Here is a 19,447-nt window from a genome sequence, read left to right as displayed (position 1 = left end):
AATAATATAAATAACTAAATAAACTAAACTAAAATAATAACATACAATTCATCGACTAAATTCTTATTTATAATCAAAGTGCAACGTACGGGTGGGGTATTCATCAAAATTCACTGCCAATGTCAGAATTTTTACGTGAGTACTGTTGCTTTTAGGTTAGGTGTCTTGATTATGCATTTAATTGAACTTATCCACTTGAAACACAGTATAACTTATCTTCAACTAGAAACAAAAATAATGCTTTGTTATTTACAATTAAACATTACTGCAAAAATTATTTTTAATTTGTGTTAAGTGAAATTACCTGGCTCTTCTAAGAGTTGATCAATATACATGTATTTTAAATATACTACGCAGCCTCTTAATACCTATTTCATAGACCGAGTTCTTAGATTTACTATACAAATGTATAGTAAATGTATATTAAAATTGGAAACAGTTTTAACAGTGTATCCTTCCGGAATGGTCCATAAGATCATCTGGTTTTCACTCATTCCGATCATTCACGGAAGAGTAAATGATCAGTGGCGTGTAGCTAAGATTTGCGCGTCAGTTATGCGCGCAAAACATATTTTTAATAAATTTAATCTGCTTTCCGAAATTTCGAACATGCGTTGAGAGTGAAGTGCAGAATAGAGGACATGGGGGAGATTAGATTAAGTTTTTTTTTTAATTTTCAACGTCAAATTATATGCTTCCCTTTGTTGTCACCGTATTGTTTCTAACTGAAAACGTACTGAAAATGTTATCTTTCATTGTTGATGCAAAAAGGAATGAGATTGTGATATCGGTTTCTGAATTTACTCCAGAGCTTAAAATCGTACAATTCAGTACAGCCCTCTTTCGGGGTAGGCGTTACTCGTTTGGTGGGGAAGGGGCTATATAATTTTTAGATTGATCTAGAATTCTCGTGTTATTTATTTAAATAACACGCACGTTCCACAACACTGCTCCGACCCAGGTTGCTGATCAATTTCTCTACCAATCACGCCAAGTGAAGAGCCTCACAAAGTCGTCATGTGAGGTTCCCTACTTGGGTCCATTAGTATCCAATTTTTTTTTCAGGCATCATTCAATCTACTGGCACTCTTTTTATTAGCTATTTGTCGCCATATTTTTCTGCCCTGGCGTACTTCTCTCATTCACACATTCTAACCATTCTTTCCGCGATCTGCCTCTGGGTACTACGCCATTTACTTTACCTTGATTCACTTGTTTCGTTAGTCGTTCATCTGGCGTTCTCTCAACATGCCCGAACCTTTATTCATCTAGAAAACTGTTATATAGTTGATCCTCAAATTTAGTCAGTCTGCATATATGAATGGCCAGACTGGCCTTCAGTGTTTTTCCGTGAAAGTAACTCGATAATTAAACAAAAAGTATTATATTTAATACGTAGTTGAAATTTAAAAAAGTATAAGAAAACTTTGTTCTAGTTTTCATTATTTAAAAAAGATAAAGATTAGTAATCCTGTAATACCCAAGCTTATAAAATCCTGGAAGTAATATTTTAAATATAATAATTGCTAGATATAATCATGAAGTTTAAGTTTGGTAAAACATAACCAACCAAAAACTTACACTCGAAATCCATAATAGACTATGGCTCATGAACTAGAATGTCGATGTCACCATTTTTCAAGTAAAAAATGGGTTTTATGGGATTCTTCACGTATTTCTTATAACGTTAAGCTGGCACAATACCATATATAACAAAAACGGGCTAAGTAAATATCGCACGGCTTTGGTTGGGGCGATGATATTTCAGGAGCCTTAAATGAGCCTGAAATTATGTAAAAGAAACGAAAATAAAATAATTTTTTTGTGGAAAATTTGTTTAAACATTTTTTTGTTAAATTCAAATATTATATTCATGGAGCCCTAAGTGAACCTTAATATATGATAGAAGAAGATATTTGTTTAGTTAATTTTTACTAGAATTGTTGAAACAAAAATGGTTAAAACAATGTTTGCTCATTTTTCATTATTATATTCCCAGAGCTCTAAATGAGTCCTAAATTATAATGCAAAGAAATATTGTCCAAGTCATGTTTTTCTATGTTTGGTCCTGCTAGCTTAACGTTAAGCTAGCATGACCATAGGTTTTTTTCGAAAATTTGCAGAGCATTAAATTTGACGATAGGGCATTAAGTGAGCCCTAAATTATAGAGCAAAGAAATATTGAAAAATTGTTTACTGTTTGCTTCTGTTAGCTTAACGTTAAGCTAGCATGACCACCGGTTTGTTTTGTAATGAAGAGCATTAAATTCAGTAATAAGGCATTAAATTAGCCCTAAATGAGCCCTAAATTCCCTTTATGTTCTCAGTCCATTTTTGAATGTGTTCCTGCGGGCTTAACGGACCTATTTTTACATTATAATCAAGATAAGGTATTTGATTTGTGTAAAATTCGACCCCCCCTCCCTTGTTTTTGTCAAATGTCCACGTTTATACCCCCTGAATACGAAAACAGGTTTTTACGAATGGGTCTGTCTGTCTTTCTGTGTGTCTGTCAGTGTGCCTGTATGTCCTCTGTGTGCCCGTGCGTGCCTACAGATTTTCAGTTTGTGAGCACGATAACTTTCGAAAGAATTGACAGATTGGATTGGTCTTTGGTATACTCTTTTAGTGTCCTGTAATAAAGGTCAAGTTTGTTATCCAGCCATTGTGGATCAAAATTCAAAAAGTGAGCGTATTTTGAAAATTTTTGAGACCACTTTTTTCCAAATTCAAAAATCTTCTGTACGGATATTCATAGTATTCAGTCAGGCGAACAATCTACCCTAATGACTTTTTTCTATAAAACCAAAATTTACCAGAGTTATAGCATTTACAAAATTACAAAAAACACACGAAAATCAACATTTTAGGCCAAATAACGCACGATATGAAAAAATTTCAATGGATGAAAAATGTTTCTTTTGTATGCCCTGAAAGATTATTATAAAAACTTTTTGAATTTTCTTGAAAGATCGAAAATTCAAATTTTGACAGCATAAAAAAATAATGAAAAATCAAAAATTACATTTTGCGGTTAAACTGTGCAAAATAAGTAAAAAGATGACTGAACAAAAATGGGGAATTTCAAAAAGATCTACAAATTTGTTTTCAATAACTTTTTGATAGCATGTGTATTTTGTGTTTTAATCGTGAAAAACGATATTAACAATAAAAATTCAGCCCGCTGAGTGGGAACATTCTCACCACAACTCATGTTCTTTAATTTTCTTATTCGTCTCGTGCGTGAATTTTCAAAGAATTTTCTTTTTTACATTCTCATCATAACGAGAAGGTATTAGTTTTATGTAAAATTTCTCTTTGTCGCTTTTCATCAAATCTCCACGTTTTGAGACACACTGAGTCAGAAAAAACGATTTTTACGAAGGTGTTTGTCTGTCTTTCTGTATACTGTAAGCGCGATAACTTTCGAAAAAATTATCAGATTGGATTCTACTTTAGCACACTTTTTTAAGGCCTAAAGAGAAAGATTAAGTTCGTAAACCACCTATTTTGGATCAAAATTCAAAAAGTGAGCATGTTTTCAAAATTTTTGAAACCACATTTTTTCAAGATTGCAAAATTCTATGAACGGTTATTCATAGTACTCAGAAACTTGAACAATTTATCCTTATTATTTTTTTTCTATAAAAAGAAAATTATCAGAGTTAGAGCATTTTCAAAATAAAAAAAAAAAAACTAAAATGAATATTTCGAGCCAAACAACGCAAGATATAAAGAAAAGCCAATATATGAAAAACGTTGCTTTTTGAATGCCCTACAAGATTATAATAACAACTTTTTTCATCCATGGCTTAATGACTATTGAATTCAAGTCTATACTTGCATCTGAATTTTGTTAAATTCGTTTGAAGTATTTTATGGTATTTAAAAAGATTCCTAAAATTGTTAACAGATTTAAATAATTTCAAGTGCTCGAAAGGGATGTAAAGGACATAGGGTATGTTTAAACATGCCAAAAATTGTTCAAGAGCTTTAAAAAATTTCAAGTGACTTCAAATGATTTCCGAATAATTTTAAATATTTTGGGGTATTTTAAAAATTTTGAAGAATTTTTAATAGATTTCAATAATTTTCAGGGGTTTCAAAGGATTTAAAGGTATTTTTAAAATATATAAGGGATTAAAAAAAATTGTAATTCATATGAAATGTATTATGTTTTTTTTTAAGATTCCCAGGAATTTTCAATTAATTTCAACAATTTAATGAAATTTCAAAGGATTTCAAATATTTTATGGGATTTTGCAAGATTTTGAAGGCCTTTCGAAAAGCTTTAGAAATGTTCAAGGTATTTGAAAGTGTGTGAAATAGTAATAATATTTATCCTGATTTCTTCGAAATTGTTTGGAATTCACTAGAATTTTTTTAATTTACTTGATTTCTTCTAAATTCACTCAAATCCAGTCCATCCAATTATTTTTTAGAATTAAAAAAAAAATGATTAATCACGTAGTCTTTTAAGCTCATCTTGAATTCTTAGGGATTTCATAAAATTCTTTTGAATTCGTTTACATTTGTCTAAAGTCATTTCAAAGATCCTGAATTTAATTTTTTCTGAATACATTTGAATTCTTCGGGATTTAACTTGCATTATTTTAAAGTCCTAATAATTTTTCCCAAATTCGTTAAAATTTACATGGAATCCTGATAAATTTCATTGATTTTTTTTTAAGTTCTGTTAAATTCAAAAGAACATTATTTAGATTATTACTGCATGTTAGTCACTTTTTGTCACTTTTTGGGTTAGGTATTAGCTACTTTTCTCAAGTAAATTAGGTTATGGTAGCCCTCAGAATAATAAATTAAAAATTTTAATTATAAATAGTTTTATTCCATGTATAAAAATTCTTTATTAAAAATGTAACAAGATTAGAATTTTGGTCTTTAAATAATAATGGTCAGGGAAAATGGAAATTAGTCTGGGAAAAGTCAGGGAATTTTGAAAATTAAGTTTTGTGATCACTCTCTAATAGATATTTGAATATTTTTTGGCTTTCATTAAGTAATTTCGTTGTAATGTATAAAAATGCAGATGCTGATGAAATAATTGGACAATAAGTGAAATTATAATGGGACTTGGTGGCAGATGCTACCTTCTTCCGTAGAAGTTCGCCTCGAATTCAGGTGCTAGTTTCCCAGATTGTGTACTTACTCCCGATTTTTTGCAGAGGTTACTTTTTCCCGTATAAATAATTCACGAGACTTTTAGTAGCTAACTTTTAAGCCGATGATGCAATAATTAATAAATAAATTATTTCGAGAGGTCTATAGATCTCTCTTCAACGATTTCAGTGATATAACAATGTAATTTTTCGATCTATTGCAGTTACAGCCTTTTTACGTAGAGTGGCAGTAGAGTTATTATTTTTGAATATGGTGGATCCGTCATTTAAAATTTACAACGTAGAAATACTTCTTTACATTGACTGTACCATAATCAAATTATTTTCGTTTCAGGTGATTCCGGCGGATCGTAGATTATCAGAGAAAGAAGACACCTGGACTCTCTCAAAAGAGTACGAGGAGTCCTCTACCCAAATTCCAGACACCAATGATCCAGCGCCCAAAACCGATCTCGAGCAGAAAGATGCAGACAAATGTCCACAAAAACCCTCAGAAGATAAATCAGCCGAAGCTGAGGCAACTATCACCAGAGGTCACGAGACTCGAAAAAGCAAGGCCAGAAGGGTGAAGAGTTATTTGAAAAAATGCAAAGGTGCCCTTTCGAAAAGTGAAGACAATTCCGTTGAAAGAAGGCGTGAAAACTGTAATTCCTGGTATGTCGAAGGGTCATCTGGATCCAGCAGCAAACCTGATAAATCCGTACAGGTCGTAGTTGATAAAGACCTTGAAGAAAAGATTTCCTCTGCCCCCCAGCAAGTAGAAATAAGCAATTTCGAGACCTCACATGTTCAAGATTCAGAGAATCTGCAGAAAAAACTCGATGGATCAAAGGAGGACTTCGATAAGGGCAGCAAAGGCTCCCTGTACGAAGATGCTAGTGACACTGGCGTCCAAGTGGCTAGGGAAGAGAAGACCCCGACGAAAGATCTTGATAACCTTGTCGAGGTCTCTCCAACCGAGAAGGATCCGGAGATCCTTGCGATTGAGGACGGTAATTTGAACAAGTGTGACTCCAGCGATACGCTGATAGGAGAAGTGCCGGAAGTTTCGAGAACGCCAGTTGAGTTCGAGGAGGAAGTTTGTTCTTCCAAGTCTGAGGCCGACGAACCGACTCTTAGCCAAAGCAGCAAGGAAACAGGTGCAAGTGAGGAAGTTCAAGGAATGCCAAGTGTGTCGAACTTTGGGGTGAGTTAAGATTTGCAAATTTACAAGTCGTGAAATCCTGAAAATGAGAGAAACCGCAGGGATTTGAAAAAAAATTCTTGCAAAAATCATGAAGTTTCTATAAGGTGCACTTTAAATAACGGTCAAGCATAATACATTTGACATTTTTTAATTTTAATTAAAAATTTTTTTATTCCATTTGTGAAGTATGCTATGTTATACATTTTCCCAGATTAAGATTCTGGTCTTTGAATATTAATTGTCAGGGAAAATTCAAGAATTTTGAAAATAAAGTTTTGCGGCCACCTTTATATAATATTCTTCTTAGTAATATATACCTTATATATCTTGTATTTCTATTTCTTTTTTTGCAGTTGCCACCTTTTGGCGATTATATTTTTAGTTACATTTTTTTGTTGAAAATTCAAGTATTTGGTTAAAAATTTAACTATTTTATTGAAGATTCTTTTTCTTTTAAATGGAATATCAAATAAAGTTCAACTACATTTAACTCCCAATATTTAAGAACCTCCGGTTTACGATATTCCTATCAGTGATGGCCTCGGAATTTGCGATACGGAGAGCACGGGGGGCGCTGTCATTCAAGTTTGACAAACCGCAAGAGGACTGCACATTAGTGGCATTAGGTTAAAATATTACATTGTAAATTAAACTGTTTGGTTAAAAAATTTAATTTTGTTGTTGTTGAAAATTGAAATATTTGCAACTATTTTTGGCTAAAGTTTAATAATTTCTGTTTGAAATTTCGATAATTTGGTTTAAAAATTAATCTTTGTGAGTACAAAATTCAAGCACAGTGAAACCCTTCAATAGCCCTCCCGTCTATAGCCCTTCCGAGAATTGAGACCGCACCGCAGGTAGGTGTAACAGAAGATATGCGTGGTGTGCGAGGTCTGCGGTTGTCACTCAGGCGAGAATAAACAAAAGCGGAGCGGGCTATAATGAGTTAGTTCCCACCCACCGTCAGCCCCGAAATCGGCGCTATAGTAGAGTTTCACTGTATATGGTTAAAAATTTAACTGTTTATTTGAAAATTAATTTATTGTTAAAAATTCTAGTCTTTTTTTTTATAAATTCGTCTTTTTGACTTGGAAATTGAACTATATGTTTAAACGTTGAACTAGTTTGTTGAAAAAAAAATTATCATATTTCTTGTTTGAAAATTTTACAATTTTGTTAAAAAGTAATCCTTTTCAGTTGAACATTCAAATATTTTGGTAGAAACTGAACATATTGTTGAAAATTTATATTTTGATATCAAAATTATACTCAAAAATTTCTGTTAGAAGTTCAACTTTGTTTTTTAAAGTCGTCTTTTTGGTTTAAAAATTTTATCTGTTTTACTACATTTAGGGCTCATTTAACGCTCCATTACCAAATTTGATGCTCCGCATTTTTTGTAGTCTCCTTACGGTTGAAGCTTAAACTTTTTTAATTACCAATTCAACGATTTGATTGAAAAGTCAATTCTGGGATAAAAGTTCAACTATAGTTACGAATGCATCTCCTTTGCTTTAAAATTTAACAACTTAGTTGCAAATACAACTAATTGGTTAAGCATGATTTTTTTTGTCTGTTTTTAGTTGAAGTTTAATCTTTTTTAATAAAAAATTTGACAACTTGGTTAAGAATTAATCTTTATGAGCTAAAAATTCAACTATTTGGTTAAAAGTTTAACTATTTTATTTCAAATTTGTCGCATTTGCTTTGAAGTCCAATTATTTTGTTGTAAATGCAACTATTTATTTAAAAGTTAATTTTGTCATTGTTAAAAATTAAACTATTTGGTTCACAATGCAACTGTTTAACTATTTTATAAAACATTTGACTTTTAATTGGAAAACTCATTTACTTTGTTAAAAACACGACTTGAAATCTGAGGAATTTAAAGCGTTTCATATTGAAGTCAATATAATATATATAATTCTATATTAACTTTATTAAAAAGAAATGATTCCCTTATTACGCCCCTATTTTAATGAAAAGTCGCCAAATTCCTGAATTTTGAGATCATTTTGGCTGTAAATTATGAATTATAAAAAAATGAATAAATTCATATTTAATTTATACAGTCTCAAATTTAAAGCCTTGATTGTTCCTGATGTTCAGAATTAATGTAAATCTAAGGTTGTTATACCGACTGTACTATACGGTAGCGAGACATGGACTTATCAAGAAAAAGATAAGAGTAAAATTAACGCAATTGACATGAGATTCATGCGCATAATAAGCGGGAAAACCCTAATGGACAAAGTAAGTAACGAGATAATTCTAAAAGAATTGTGGTGCAGAAGAGACGCTAGTAGACACATGGGAAAGAAATCGGTTAAGGTGGTTCGAACATGTTGAGAGAATTCCAAATGAACGACTAACGAAACAAGTGTATCAAGGTAAAGTAAATGGCAACGTGCCCAGAGGTAGACCGCGGAAAGAATGGTTAGAATGTGTGAATGAGACCCTACTTAGAAGAGACATAAGAAGTCACAGAAACACGAGAGCCTGCATGAAAAAATGCATGGACATAAAAGAAGCTAGAGAAGTATGCCAGGACAGTAGAGTATGGCGGCAAATAGTTAATAAAAAGAGTGTCAGTAGAGTGAATGACGCCTGAAACAAAGACCTTCGCTATTAATGGACCCAAGTGGGGAACCTTACATAACGACTTCGTGAGGTTCTTCGCTTGGGGTGATTGCTAGAGGGATTGATCAGCAACCTGGGTCGGAGCAGTGTTGCGGAACGAACGCGTTATCTACTTAAATAACACGAGAATTCTGGATCAATCTGAAAAATCTCTATCCCTTCCACACACTACTCCTTTCCCCTGCCGTGTGAGTCACGCCTACCCCGAAAGGGAAATGGCTTAATGGTGTAATAATAATAATAATAATAATAATAATAAACCTCTTTCCTAGTTATCAAGTTTAAAAGTTCAGGAAGAAATACTTTAAATACAGATTCGGAATTGTTCATAGTGAATGACTATTGTTAAAAAATTCAAACTTTAAAGTTTATTTTGATTCAGCGAGGAATATTTAAAGATCAATCTTGAATAATTGAATGCGACATTTTTAAAATTCCATGTTATGTTTTTGTAATGATATACGACTAATGCGACTTTTTTAAGCTTTCTAGTTGATCTGAGCCCTGATAATTAATTACAAATGTTTGAAATCCATACATATAGAGAGTTACATGTTGAGTAGATGACAAAACATGGTAGTTTTTCTTCACATTAGAAAAGCAAGCTCTAACCTAGATACCTACATAAATGTTTACTTTGCTACCGTCGAGCCTGGATTTTGTTCTCGGGTTAGGGTAAGGTTAGCAAGCTAACCTCGGCGTTGGTAAAGTGAGGTACTTGTTAGGGCGGACCCGTGAAGTAGAGGTGTGTATGGGAATTGCTGGTCGTGCTCATTAATTATATCGCACATGATCTATCTGGACCAGGTTCTATGGTTTAAGTCAGCTAGTCATAGACCGCAGTTGGATAGATTGGATACGAATCCCTAAACACGCGAGGACAATTGAATTTAGCACTCGGCTTACAATCCGTCTTTTACTTTTACTCTGGTGCTAGACTTTCCAGTTCCGAGATTTCAATGCATTCCAATCAAAGTTCAGATTGCTGAGTTCTCTTTGAACTCTTCTTTCACACGTGTTATATAATCATTTTGACAGGGATAACACAGACACAAGAAAGAAAAAAAGGTCTTGTCCACCAGACGAGACAAATGTTTCTATATATTTTTGAGGTCGCTGAATCCGAATATGGGGTTGGTTTGACTCGTTAAGATCGCATTTCGTTCTTAACATAAAAAAGTGCTGAAAGTTGTAACCTTTTCTAATACTTTTTAGGGATTAGGAACGAAATGTGATCTGACCGAGTTAAAAGAATCCTGGATTCGGATTCAACAACCCAAACAACGTATGGAAATGTTTGGGTTGTCCACCAAATGAGAAAAATATTTCCATACATTTTTGGGGTCACTGAATCCGAATACAGGGTTGGCCTAATTCAGTCAGATCGTATTTCGTTCCTGACTTCCAAAAAACGATGGAAATTGAAACTTTTTTCACATTTTTGAAGGTTCGTCTGGTGGGCAAGACATTTTTTTTCGTGTGCTTATGTAATCATTGAAACTTGTCTACGAAGGAGATTGCTAATATTCAGCATAACCTGTTCTAGAGTCATGATTGGAAAAGGATGAGTATCCAAAGCCAGGGATCACAGGGCGTTCCTTTTTTGCCTAATCTACTCTTGCTCTTTTCCCTCCCTAAAATTTGAAAAATCCTGTAAAGCATTTTTTATTTTTTCTCACATAGCACACTTCCCGAAGAAAACTGTTATTTTCTTGAGAAAAGACGAATTTTCAACCATAGAGATGAATTTTAACAACAACAAATTTTATTAAACTAATTTAACTTTTGACCAAAGAGTAACAAGAAGCTTGGAAAATTAGAAAGTTACTTTAAAAATATTCTCTTATTAATACTTTTTGGTCATTTTCAATTGTTATTTTCTTATTGTTAATTTTTTAACCCAAAAAGACTTTTCAGTCAAGAAAGGAAAAAATGTCAATTAGTTGATTTTTCATTCTAGAAGGATAAAGAATTTCAAACAAATTTTTAAATTTTCAATACAAAAATATGAAAGAGTTGTATTTCTTACCAATAAGGATTACATTTTTACCCAAGAGAGATAAATTTTCGAACCAGAAAGACCAATTTTTAAGAAAATTGATGAATTTCTTAAAAAAAAAAAGATATTCTTCAAGAAAGATAATAATTTCTACTAAACTGTGGAATTTTTAATATAAAAAGAAGAATTGTCTACAAAAAAGTTAAACTTTCAACCCGAAATTATGAATTTTTAAAAAATGTTTATTATCAAAATAATACTTAATTTTCCAAACAAAAAATATTTTTCAGAAATTTTTAACCCGAAAATATGAAATTTCAACTAAAGTTAAGTTTTATTCAAATATTTTGATTTTTTACCAAAATACTTCAACTTTCAACCCCAAAAGATCAATTTTCAACAAACCCGTTGTATTTTCTACCTGAAAATATGAATTTCCATCAAAAAGTTAATTCTATATCGAAATAGATGAATTTTTATTTATTATTATTATTTTTTTTTTCCAAAAAGATGAATTCCCAACCAGAAATATAGTAGTCGACTTTTCAACAACGTCGAATTAACTTTCATCTAAAAATAGGTGGATTTTTTTATTGGGTTCTATTAAAGACTGTCTTTTAAAATTTTCTAAAAAGATTTTATGAAATAATTTCTATAAGAAAACAGTTTTGATATTTAATACAGTAACTAAAACGGCTTGTCAGAAAAAGTATATTAGCTGTAGTTACAGAAACAAAATTTTGGAAATCGTAACTATGAAAAAAATAACGTATATTAGGATTTTCGTGAATAATGATTTACTTAATTTGTACTCTTTTAAACTATAATCTTTTCTTAGGTTAAATTGTAAAAGTCTAAGAAAACAACAGAAAAAATAGGTTTATCAAATAGTCATTTTTGTGGTTTTCAAATTATTCCTGTCTAGCTTACTTGAAAAAATACTTTGAACGACTGAGGGTTCTGTACTAAAAACGATGTACTAGAAAAAAAATGTATGAGAATAAAAAATCGAAATCTATATTCTCTTAAAACTACGTTTTAAAGTATTCGAACGTGAGAATATTTCAATTCCGTTGTTTAACTATTTTTCAATATCTAATCATTTTGTTTCTGATGTATGAATATTAGTAGAAAGTACTGATGAAGCGTTCAACAGATTTTTTAAAGCTTACTAAAGAAAATTTGGATACTGAAGTGACTACCAAACTTTTAAAGAAAAAAGGCAACACTGTTAGAGGGCTCGTTCGTTCAATATTTACGAGATATCCAGATGATATAAAAAGTTTTTAATATTAAACTAAATCCCTTTTTAGTATCGTCTTTTTTGCTTAAAATTGAACTGCTGAGCCGCTGTGGTCCATGAAAAGATGAATTTGGAACCAAATAATTTTGCTTTCGCTTGCTCGAATACTCTGCCTATTTAAAACCTGGTCGTAATGCTATCACGACGAGCGATTTAAAGTTAAAATTATACCCTTCTGACCAAGGGTTTACTTTCAGAGTCACTTAATCTATGTCGCCTTTGAGATTATCTTTATCTACTTCGCAAACCTCAGGGTGTCTGACCTGTCATAAAAAGTGTGAGAACCTCATGTAATGATATGCAAAGTTTACCTCCAGATAACTGAAGATGTGTATAATTTTTTATCTGTGAAAAAAGTGATATTTCTCCTTTTAAATCTTGTGATAAATCTTGTACTTCTGGACCTTCAGTTAAGAACGTGAAACAATTTATTGCACAAAATGATCAAGGAAAATGTTTATATTATATAATGCAGGGTGCACAGTATGGCGTATCGAAAAAAAAGTTGTTTGCGCCAAGTTCCATTAGCAATGAAAACTTTCTTTTGGGAATAAAAAACACTCTCCTAAAATTTCGTTTAAAAAAATATCTCTTTCTCTTTACAAGATAGATTATATTTCTCCTAATTTTAAACTGTTTAGGAATATTTTTAGGTATCTGAAATCGTTGAAGTCCGTAGATTCTGAATTTCGAACTTTTAAACACATTGCTTAAATGGAATAAGAACCTATAGGAAATTTAGGACTCATTTAATGCTCTATTGCCAAATTTGATGTTCCGAGAAAAAACCTGTGGTCACGCTAGCTTAACGGTAAGCTGGCAGGACCACACACGGATAAAAACGCTCGTAGCAAATATTTTTTTTGCAGTATAATTTAGGGCTGATCTGTGATTCATTTAATGCCCTATAGCCGAATTCAATGCTCCGTTAAGAAAAAAAACCTGTGGTCATGCTAGCTTAACGTTAGGCTGGCAGGAACACACAAAGAAAAGAAAAAAAAAGCTTGTAGAAATATTTCTTTGCACTATAATTTAGGTTCATTCAGGCCTTATTGAATGTTCTATTGTCAAATTTAATGCTCTGTTATAAAAAAACAACTGTGTTTCTACTAGTTTAAAGTTAAGCTAATAGGTCCACACATACAAAAAAACGATTTAGCCAATATTTCTTTGGGAAATAATTTAGGGTTCCTCTAAGACTCTCAAAATATGTAGCAGAAATTTTTGTAAAATTTGGTTAAACAAGCTTTGTTTAAACAATTCATGTTAAAAAGGTGAGAATCAAACCTGCAGCATTAATTTGCTACTATAAAGATATGCAGGGTTGTAGTTACACTCGGGTCGCGGCACTGCGAAATTCAGTACTGCGAACTCCCGCTACTGAGTACGTTTCTCTCCCGATAGTGAGAACGACGCTATAACCCCTTAGCCCCCACTACTCATTTCTACATTTGATGATATCTTCAAATGTACAATTCAGTGTAATTTTAATTTTAGTTCGTAATCTAATACATTCGATACTTACGGTGGAAGGTTTTATATTTGTGATGTCTTTCCACGATTCTTTCGCTCCATTAATGTTAATAATTTTAATAATAACGATACAAATCGTGACTACAAGCTTTCAGAAGGTAAACCTAAAGCAGGAGTGGGCTCCCCTCATGTGTTCTCACTATTGACGGTGGACCTGTGCTAAATGTTCGCAGTACCGCTACTCGAGTGTAGTAATGTTTAACTTCTAATCGTCAACTCATTATGAAATTAAAAACAGTTTCAGCTGCAAAGAATAATTATCGGTGATCCACGTAGCATTTTTTCTTAACTTGTACAAGAATTTACTGACAATGAACTCACATCCATATCTATTGCAGTATTGCAAATATTTGAGAACTCTTGTACCCGAATTACTTTGCAGTTAAATGCTTATAAGGTATTAATATTATAAAAACATTCAAATAATTATTTCTTAGGACAACTGAAGTGTCAAAAAAATTACCTGCAACCTGGAATACGTTCCCAATTTTTACGTGTTTAGAAATATGTAAATTTGTTTTTAAAAAAACTAAAATTTATTAGATTTGATAAAAAATGATACCATACTGGATTCCGCAATGCAGTCCAGCCCTTTTTGTAAATAATAAAAAGCAATAAAATGAAAAAACGACCTACACAATATTTCCTTGCACTATAATTTAGAGCTGAATTAATGCCCTATTGCCAAATTTAATGCTCCGCATTATAAGCAATAAAAGCCTGTGGACCAGCTAGCTTAACATTAAGCTAGCCGAAACACATGTGTCTTTTTGGCTATAGGGAATTAATTAAGCCATAAGTGAGCCCTAAATTATGGTGCACAGAAATATTGCCTACTATCGCCGAGGAAACTATAGGCATCGCCTTTGAAGCTTAACAACTCAGCAAAAAAAAATGCTAGCGCAATTAAAAAATAGTCATATCAAAGCTACACGGAAAAAATTTATCCTTAAAAAAGTCAGGAACTTGTATAGCTATAGGTCTGGGATACGGGATAAAAAAATCAAACATTAAATCCTTATTTCTATGAAAAATGTATGGATAAATTTAGAACTTTTTTACGAACTGTTCGAATTTCCTACGAACAGTTCCTGAAAATTATATACTTAAATATAAAAAGGCAAAGATTTTCTTTGTGCGATTTAAGTTATATTTATGAATTCGCACAACTCGGACGATTTGAAACCTCGAACTCGACAGTTTCTAAACATAAAACATGAGTGCTTAAACAAGCGCAGCCATCAAGGCTGAACAATGTAGGTATAATAAAAATTCTAGCCACTCATCCGACGAATTCAAACTATACATACGCGTGCACACACGCGTATGTGTAATATTTTTGTAATTATTTTAGGAAAAAAAGTGATGAGCGGTTTTAGACTTGTCATATCGCATTCGTCAATTTCTTCTAAAAATTCGCAGATTTTTTTACGAAATTACATCAAGTTCCAATGAATTTTTCTCATATACGAGACCTAGCTACTGGTTCGTGACTTTTTTACGTGTCAATTTTTTCCGTGTAAAAGTTTTCTATCACTTGTTTTCCAACAAAACAAAAGTGTAAAAATATCGCGATTTTCACAAGAAATAAGACTATCCCATCCTGTCGGGTGATTGAAAATAATTACAGACTTAGCAATAGAGCATTAAATTAGCCCTGAATGAGCCCTAACTTCCCTGAGGGTTTTAGTCCATTTTTGCAATGTGGTCCTGCCAGCTTAATAGACTTTAAGAAATATCCAAACTCGTCAGGAATTGTCAGCATGTTCAGAAATACTTAGAACTTCCAACAATTTGTTTGGTAGGTGAGAGAAGCTGGGGGAGGGGGGGGGGCGGTGCTCACACTTGACTGTTTACATTCGGAGTGAACCTTTTTTTAAGGATTTAGGTCGAAGGTCAGTCCTGTATTCGTGAAAAATTTCTCTATTTCCGGTCCTGAAAGCATTTTTGACTGTGAAGTCTGGAAAATAAATTTAGTTAAAATGCCCATGGCGACAAGATTCTCGGGTCGTTGGTGTGATATTTAATTTGAAGAAAAAAACTTTGAATTTTGTACTGATCGACGTACCCGACGGGACGTCTTGCAATCGGTAGTAACATGCAGTGAATTCTTTGCAAGACGTAGTAACGGTTCCTAGAATTTTACTCAGACTGAATTACAGTGGTTTCCAACAACGAGTGTTAAACTTTTATCTCTCTTTATGATATATGACTAAACGTCACGTGCTTTACCTTATGTTCCTCTGCTCGCAAAACGGCCACTACGCCTCTTTGCAACATGTATGGTGCGTGTGGCTTATGGTCGAATACACGTGTTTACCATGTAACGATGAGAAGGTACTGTCGTCAACAAAAGTTTCATAGACAAACACTTTTCAAATAAGCTCATAACTCTGCTCTTAGTCATTACCAACCATGACAAGATAGAATCCCTTTAAGAAACGTAAAACAAAGCTTCTCACTTTCTTCTGCTACTTTTTAATGAGAAAATTAAATTTCTAATATGTATTTTTATGTAGCAAAAATATGAAAATCAGGGGGAAGAGTTAGAGAATTCCTAGAAGAAGCATTTTAAATAACTGTTAGGAATAATCAAAGGTGTCACTATAGTCATGTTTCAAAATGAAAAAAGTACGTGTCATCTTTCTTTCAATAAATTAACCCGTTGGTTAACTCCTATTGAATTCCCTACTTATTTTAGAATGTTTCAGATATTTTAAAATATTCCAAGAAATTTGTAATCGATTTGAAACGAATTGAAGGAATTTCAATGTATTTTTAAGATATGAGGGCATTTTTAAAACACAATTGAGCTCTCAAGAGCTATAAACAGTTTGAAGGGATCTCAAAATATTTCAAAGGGTGTAAAATATTGTGAGGTACTTTAAAATATTCCAAGGTATTTTTAGTAGGTTTAAGTAGTTTGAAGGTATCCATAGGTGAATTTTTGCACTTTTAATTTTTTTTAAATATGGATAAAATGATTCCTTGGGAAATCACCTTTCTTTTCAAAGCAAAAAAAAAATGGAAACTCTATTGGGTTCCAATATATCGTCATTTTAGTAAGACCGTGCGGGTAATATTGAGAAGATTGAGGTTGAGAAGGTTGACGATATCGTGGGACCCAATAGAGTCTCTATGAATCTTTTTTTTTTAATGAAAAGAAAGGTGATTTTCCAAGGAATCATTTTACTCATATTTAAGAAAAATTAAAAGGGGAAAAATTCACGAAAAATCGAATCAAAATTTGTTCGGACTTTTTTTCAAGCAAAATTGAACGAAAAATTATTGTATTATATTCTTAGAATATATCATTCCATCTCTAAGGTGTCCAATTTTTATCCAAATCTAATGATCGTTTCCAGAAATATTGATAATTCCAAACAATGTTACCTCGAAATTCAACATGACGTAACTTCCGCAATTTTGTAAATTTTTAAAAATCCTTTGGTTACCAAATTTCATATATCAATATAATTTTACCAACTTTTATCAAAATTGAAGGACCAGGGTCAGGTCCTGATGTTTCTGACGTATACTGACCCTTATCTCAAAACAATTAATTTATTACTATAAAACTAATTTCCGAAATTTGGCATTTACGCCTATATGCACTGTCACCCTTCAATAATTCATTTTTTAATGCCCTCGTTGCAATGCCTGAACAAAAAATATTCTTAAATTTTTATTTTATGAATTCATTTATTATTCACGTATTATTAATTTAAATAATTTGATGAAGTTTAGCCTATTTAACTCTTAAAGGTATTAAGTTAAAAATGATTTAATTTTTAATGCTTTAATTGAAAAAATTTTATTGTTAAGTCTATTTTTTTCAAACAAGTAAAATGTTGAAAATAAGACAATCTAAATTGCCCTACAAGGCTTCTTAAAAGTAAAATAATGGCAATAGTACCAATTTATTTAGGTAGATTTCAGGTGAATGACTCCTCTTCTCTATCTCCTCTATTTTTTGCGTAAGTGAAATTCGCAACGTTTATGCATGAACATATTGTTTTTTTTAAATGACAGAATTAAAATTGCCAATAAGAGAATAAAGTAGTCAACTCTAATATTTATGTAAAAATTGGTTTAATTTTAATTTTCGCCTAAATACACGCCTCTCAGATTTTATTTAAAAATTACTTACATCTGATATCAGGAAACAACAAATTCCTTGTATTTGATGTCGGAAACAGCAAAAAAAATTTTTCCCATTATTTCTACCAGAAGACAGCCATTTTCAAACATTTATTGAATTCGAAAAATTTGTTTGAAAGTGAAAGAGGGCATGTAGGGATGAAACACAGTTGTGATAGCGTGATTGCCGTTCAAAATAACGTATTATTTTATTAGTTTTAAATGTATTACAGTAATTAAAAAAATTAATGTAAATTTTCGTTTGTAAACGTTTCGAAATCAGTTACATTACTTTTTCACGGAATGAATGTAAGGTCTGCATAGATAGTGGCAATTAGCAAATGATTTTTCGAAAGTTCAAACATTAGTACGTCATTGATTAATTGAAATGAGTAGAATAAGAGCAGCAATGAGAGAGTGTGTTTGGTTAATAACACACGACGCTCTGCTAATGCGCCATAAATAAGAGAATTATCATATTTAGTTTTCTTCTCCGACCCCCGGCGTCATTCTTTCGATTTTTACCCGCTCGAACAAACTCAAAGTAAAGGTAACCCGCGGAGCACAACTTGCAATGCAAGCGACAGTCGATGGCTATCGTCCTGCAATTAGTGTTACATCGAAGGTAATAAAGTTAGTTTATAGAACAATAATTAGTCGAGTGCGAGCTGGCATTGCAAAAGCTATGGTTGGTTCTCTGGAACATAAGTCTTTCGCATGTGCGGCATGTGGTTGGGAGGTTTGTGACTTCAACGATACCCAAAGGCGAATCACGTACTGTATAGTATATACAAGGTGGCATAAATCTCATCCACCGACAGCAAGTGATCGCCGCTGAAACGCGCTACCCGATCATCAGTCGTGAAAGTGTAGCTGTGGAAAATGATTACACTTCTCAGTCTTTCTTGTCCAGCCTTCTCGTCTTTCTCCTTTTCACATTTTCTTGTCTCTCATTTTCACAGGCGCGGCTCTAAAGACTAATAAAACCCCGTGTGCAAAAATCTTCTGGCTCTGGCCCGGTCCAGACCAGTCTGTCTGGTTTCCAGTCTTGATCCTGGCCACATGGTCTGGCATGGGCCTGAACAAAAGTGTAACGGTTTTTTGGGTAACCCTCGAGCTAACACCTGGTCAAATTTTATGGTGAGCCGCTATTTAATGGGGGATTAGCCACTTGTTGGAGGCTGGTTAGTCCTGGCTGGAATCCCTTTATTTTTTTAATGACTTGGAAATAAACCACACTTCACTATAAGTATATTTAGCTGATCAGCGCCAAGTTTGGAGCAGACCAGACTGTCAAGGTGATCAAAAAAAGTCTTGGTTTGATACTGTAAATTACATATATTCTATCATTTTAGATACCCTGTAACTTTTTCGAAATATGTCCAAAATAAATTTACTGGTCGAACTTAGATTTTTTTGTGTTGGATAGCTGATGAGGGCCAGTCCTGGACCGGACCAGACCAGACCTTCCATACAGAACATAGAATTTTTTGTTCTTGGCTGTC

At 32.7% G+C, this 19,447-nt stretch overlaps 1 protein-coding gene across 1 annotated transcript in view; it reads left to right on the top strand.

Moving 5' to 3' along the window:
• Window positions 1-19,447, top strand: part of LOC117176535 — an 806,951-nt gene that overhangs the window by 105,599 nt on the left and 681,905 nt on the right. Inside the window, exon 2 of the mRNA XM_033366790.1 lies at window positions 5,476-6,327. Coding sequence (XP_033222681.1) covers window positions 5,476-6,327 — 852 coding nt within the window. The remainder of the gene's footprint in view (window positions 1-5,475; window positions 6,328-19,447) is intronic.

The sequence above is a fragment of the Belonocnema kinseyi genome, chromosome 7, assembly GCF_010883055.1.
Source record: "Belonocnema kinseyi isolate 2016_QV_RU_SX_M_011 chromosome 7, B_treatae_v1, whole genome shotgun sequence".
Classification (NCBI taxonomy): domain Eukaryota; kingdom Metazoa; phylum Arthropoda; class Insecta; order Hymenoptera; family Cynipidae; genus Belonocnema; species Belonocnema kinseyi.
Note: the sequence above shows the minus strand (reverse complement) of the source record. Positions and strands in the feature narration are given on the sequence as shown.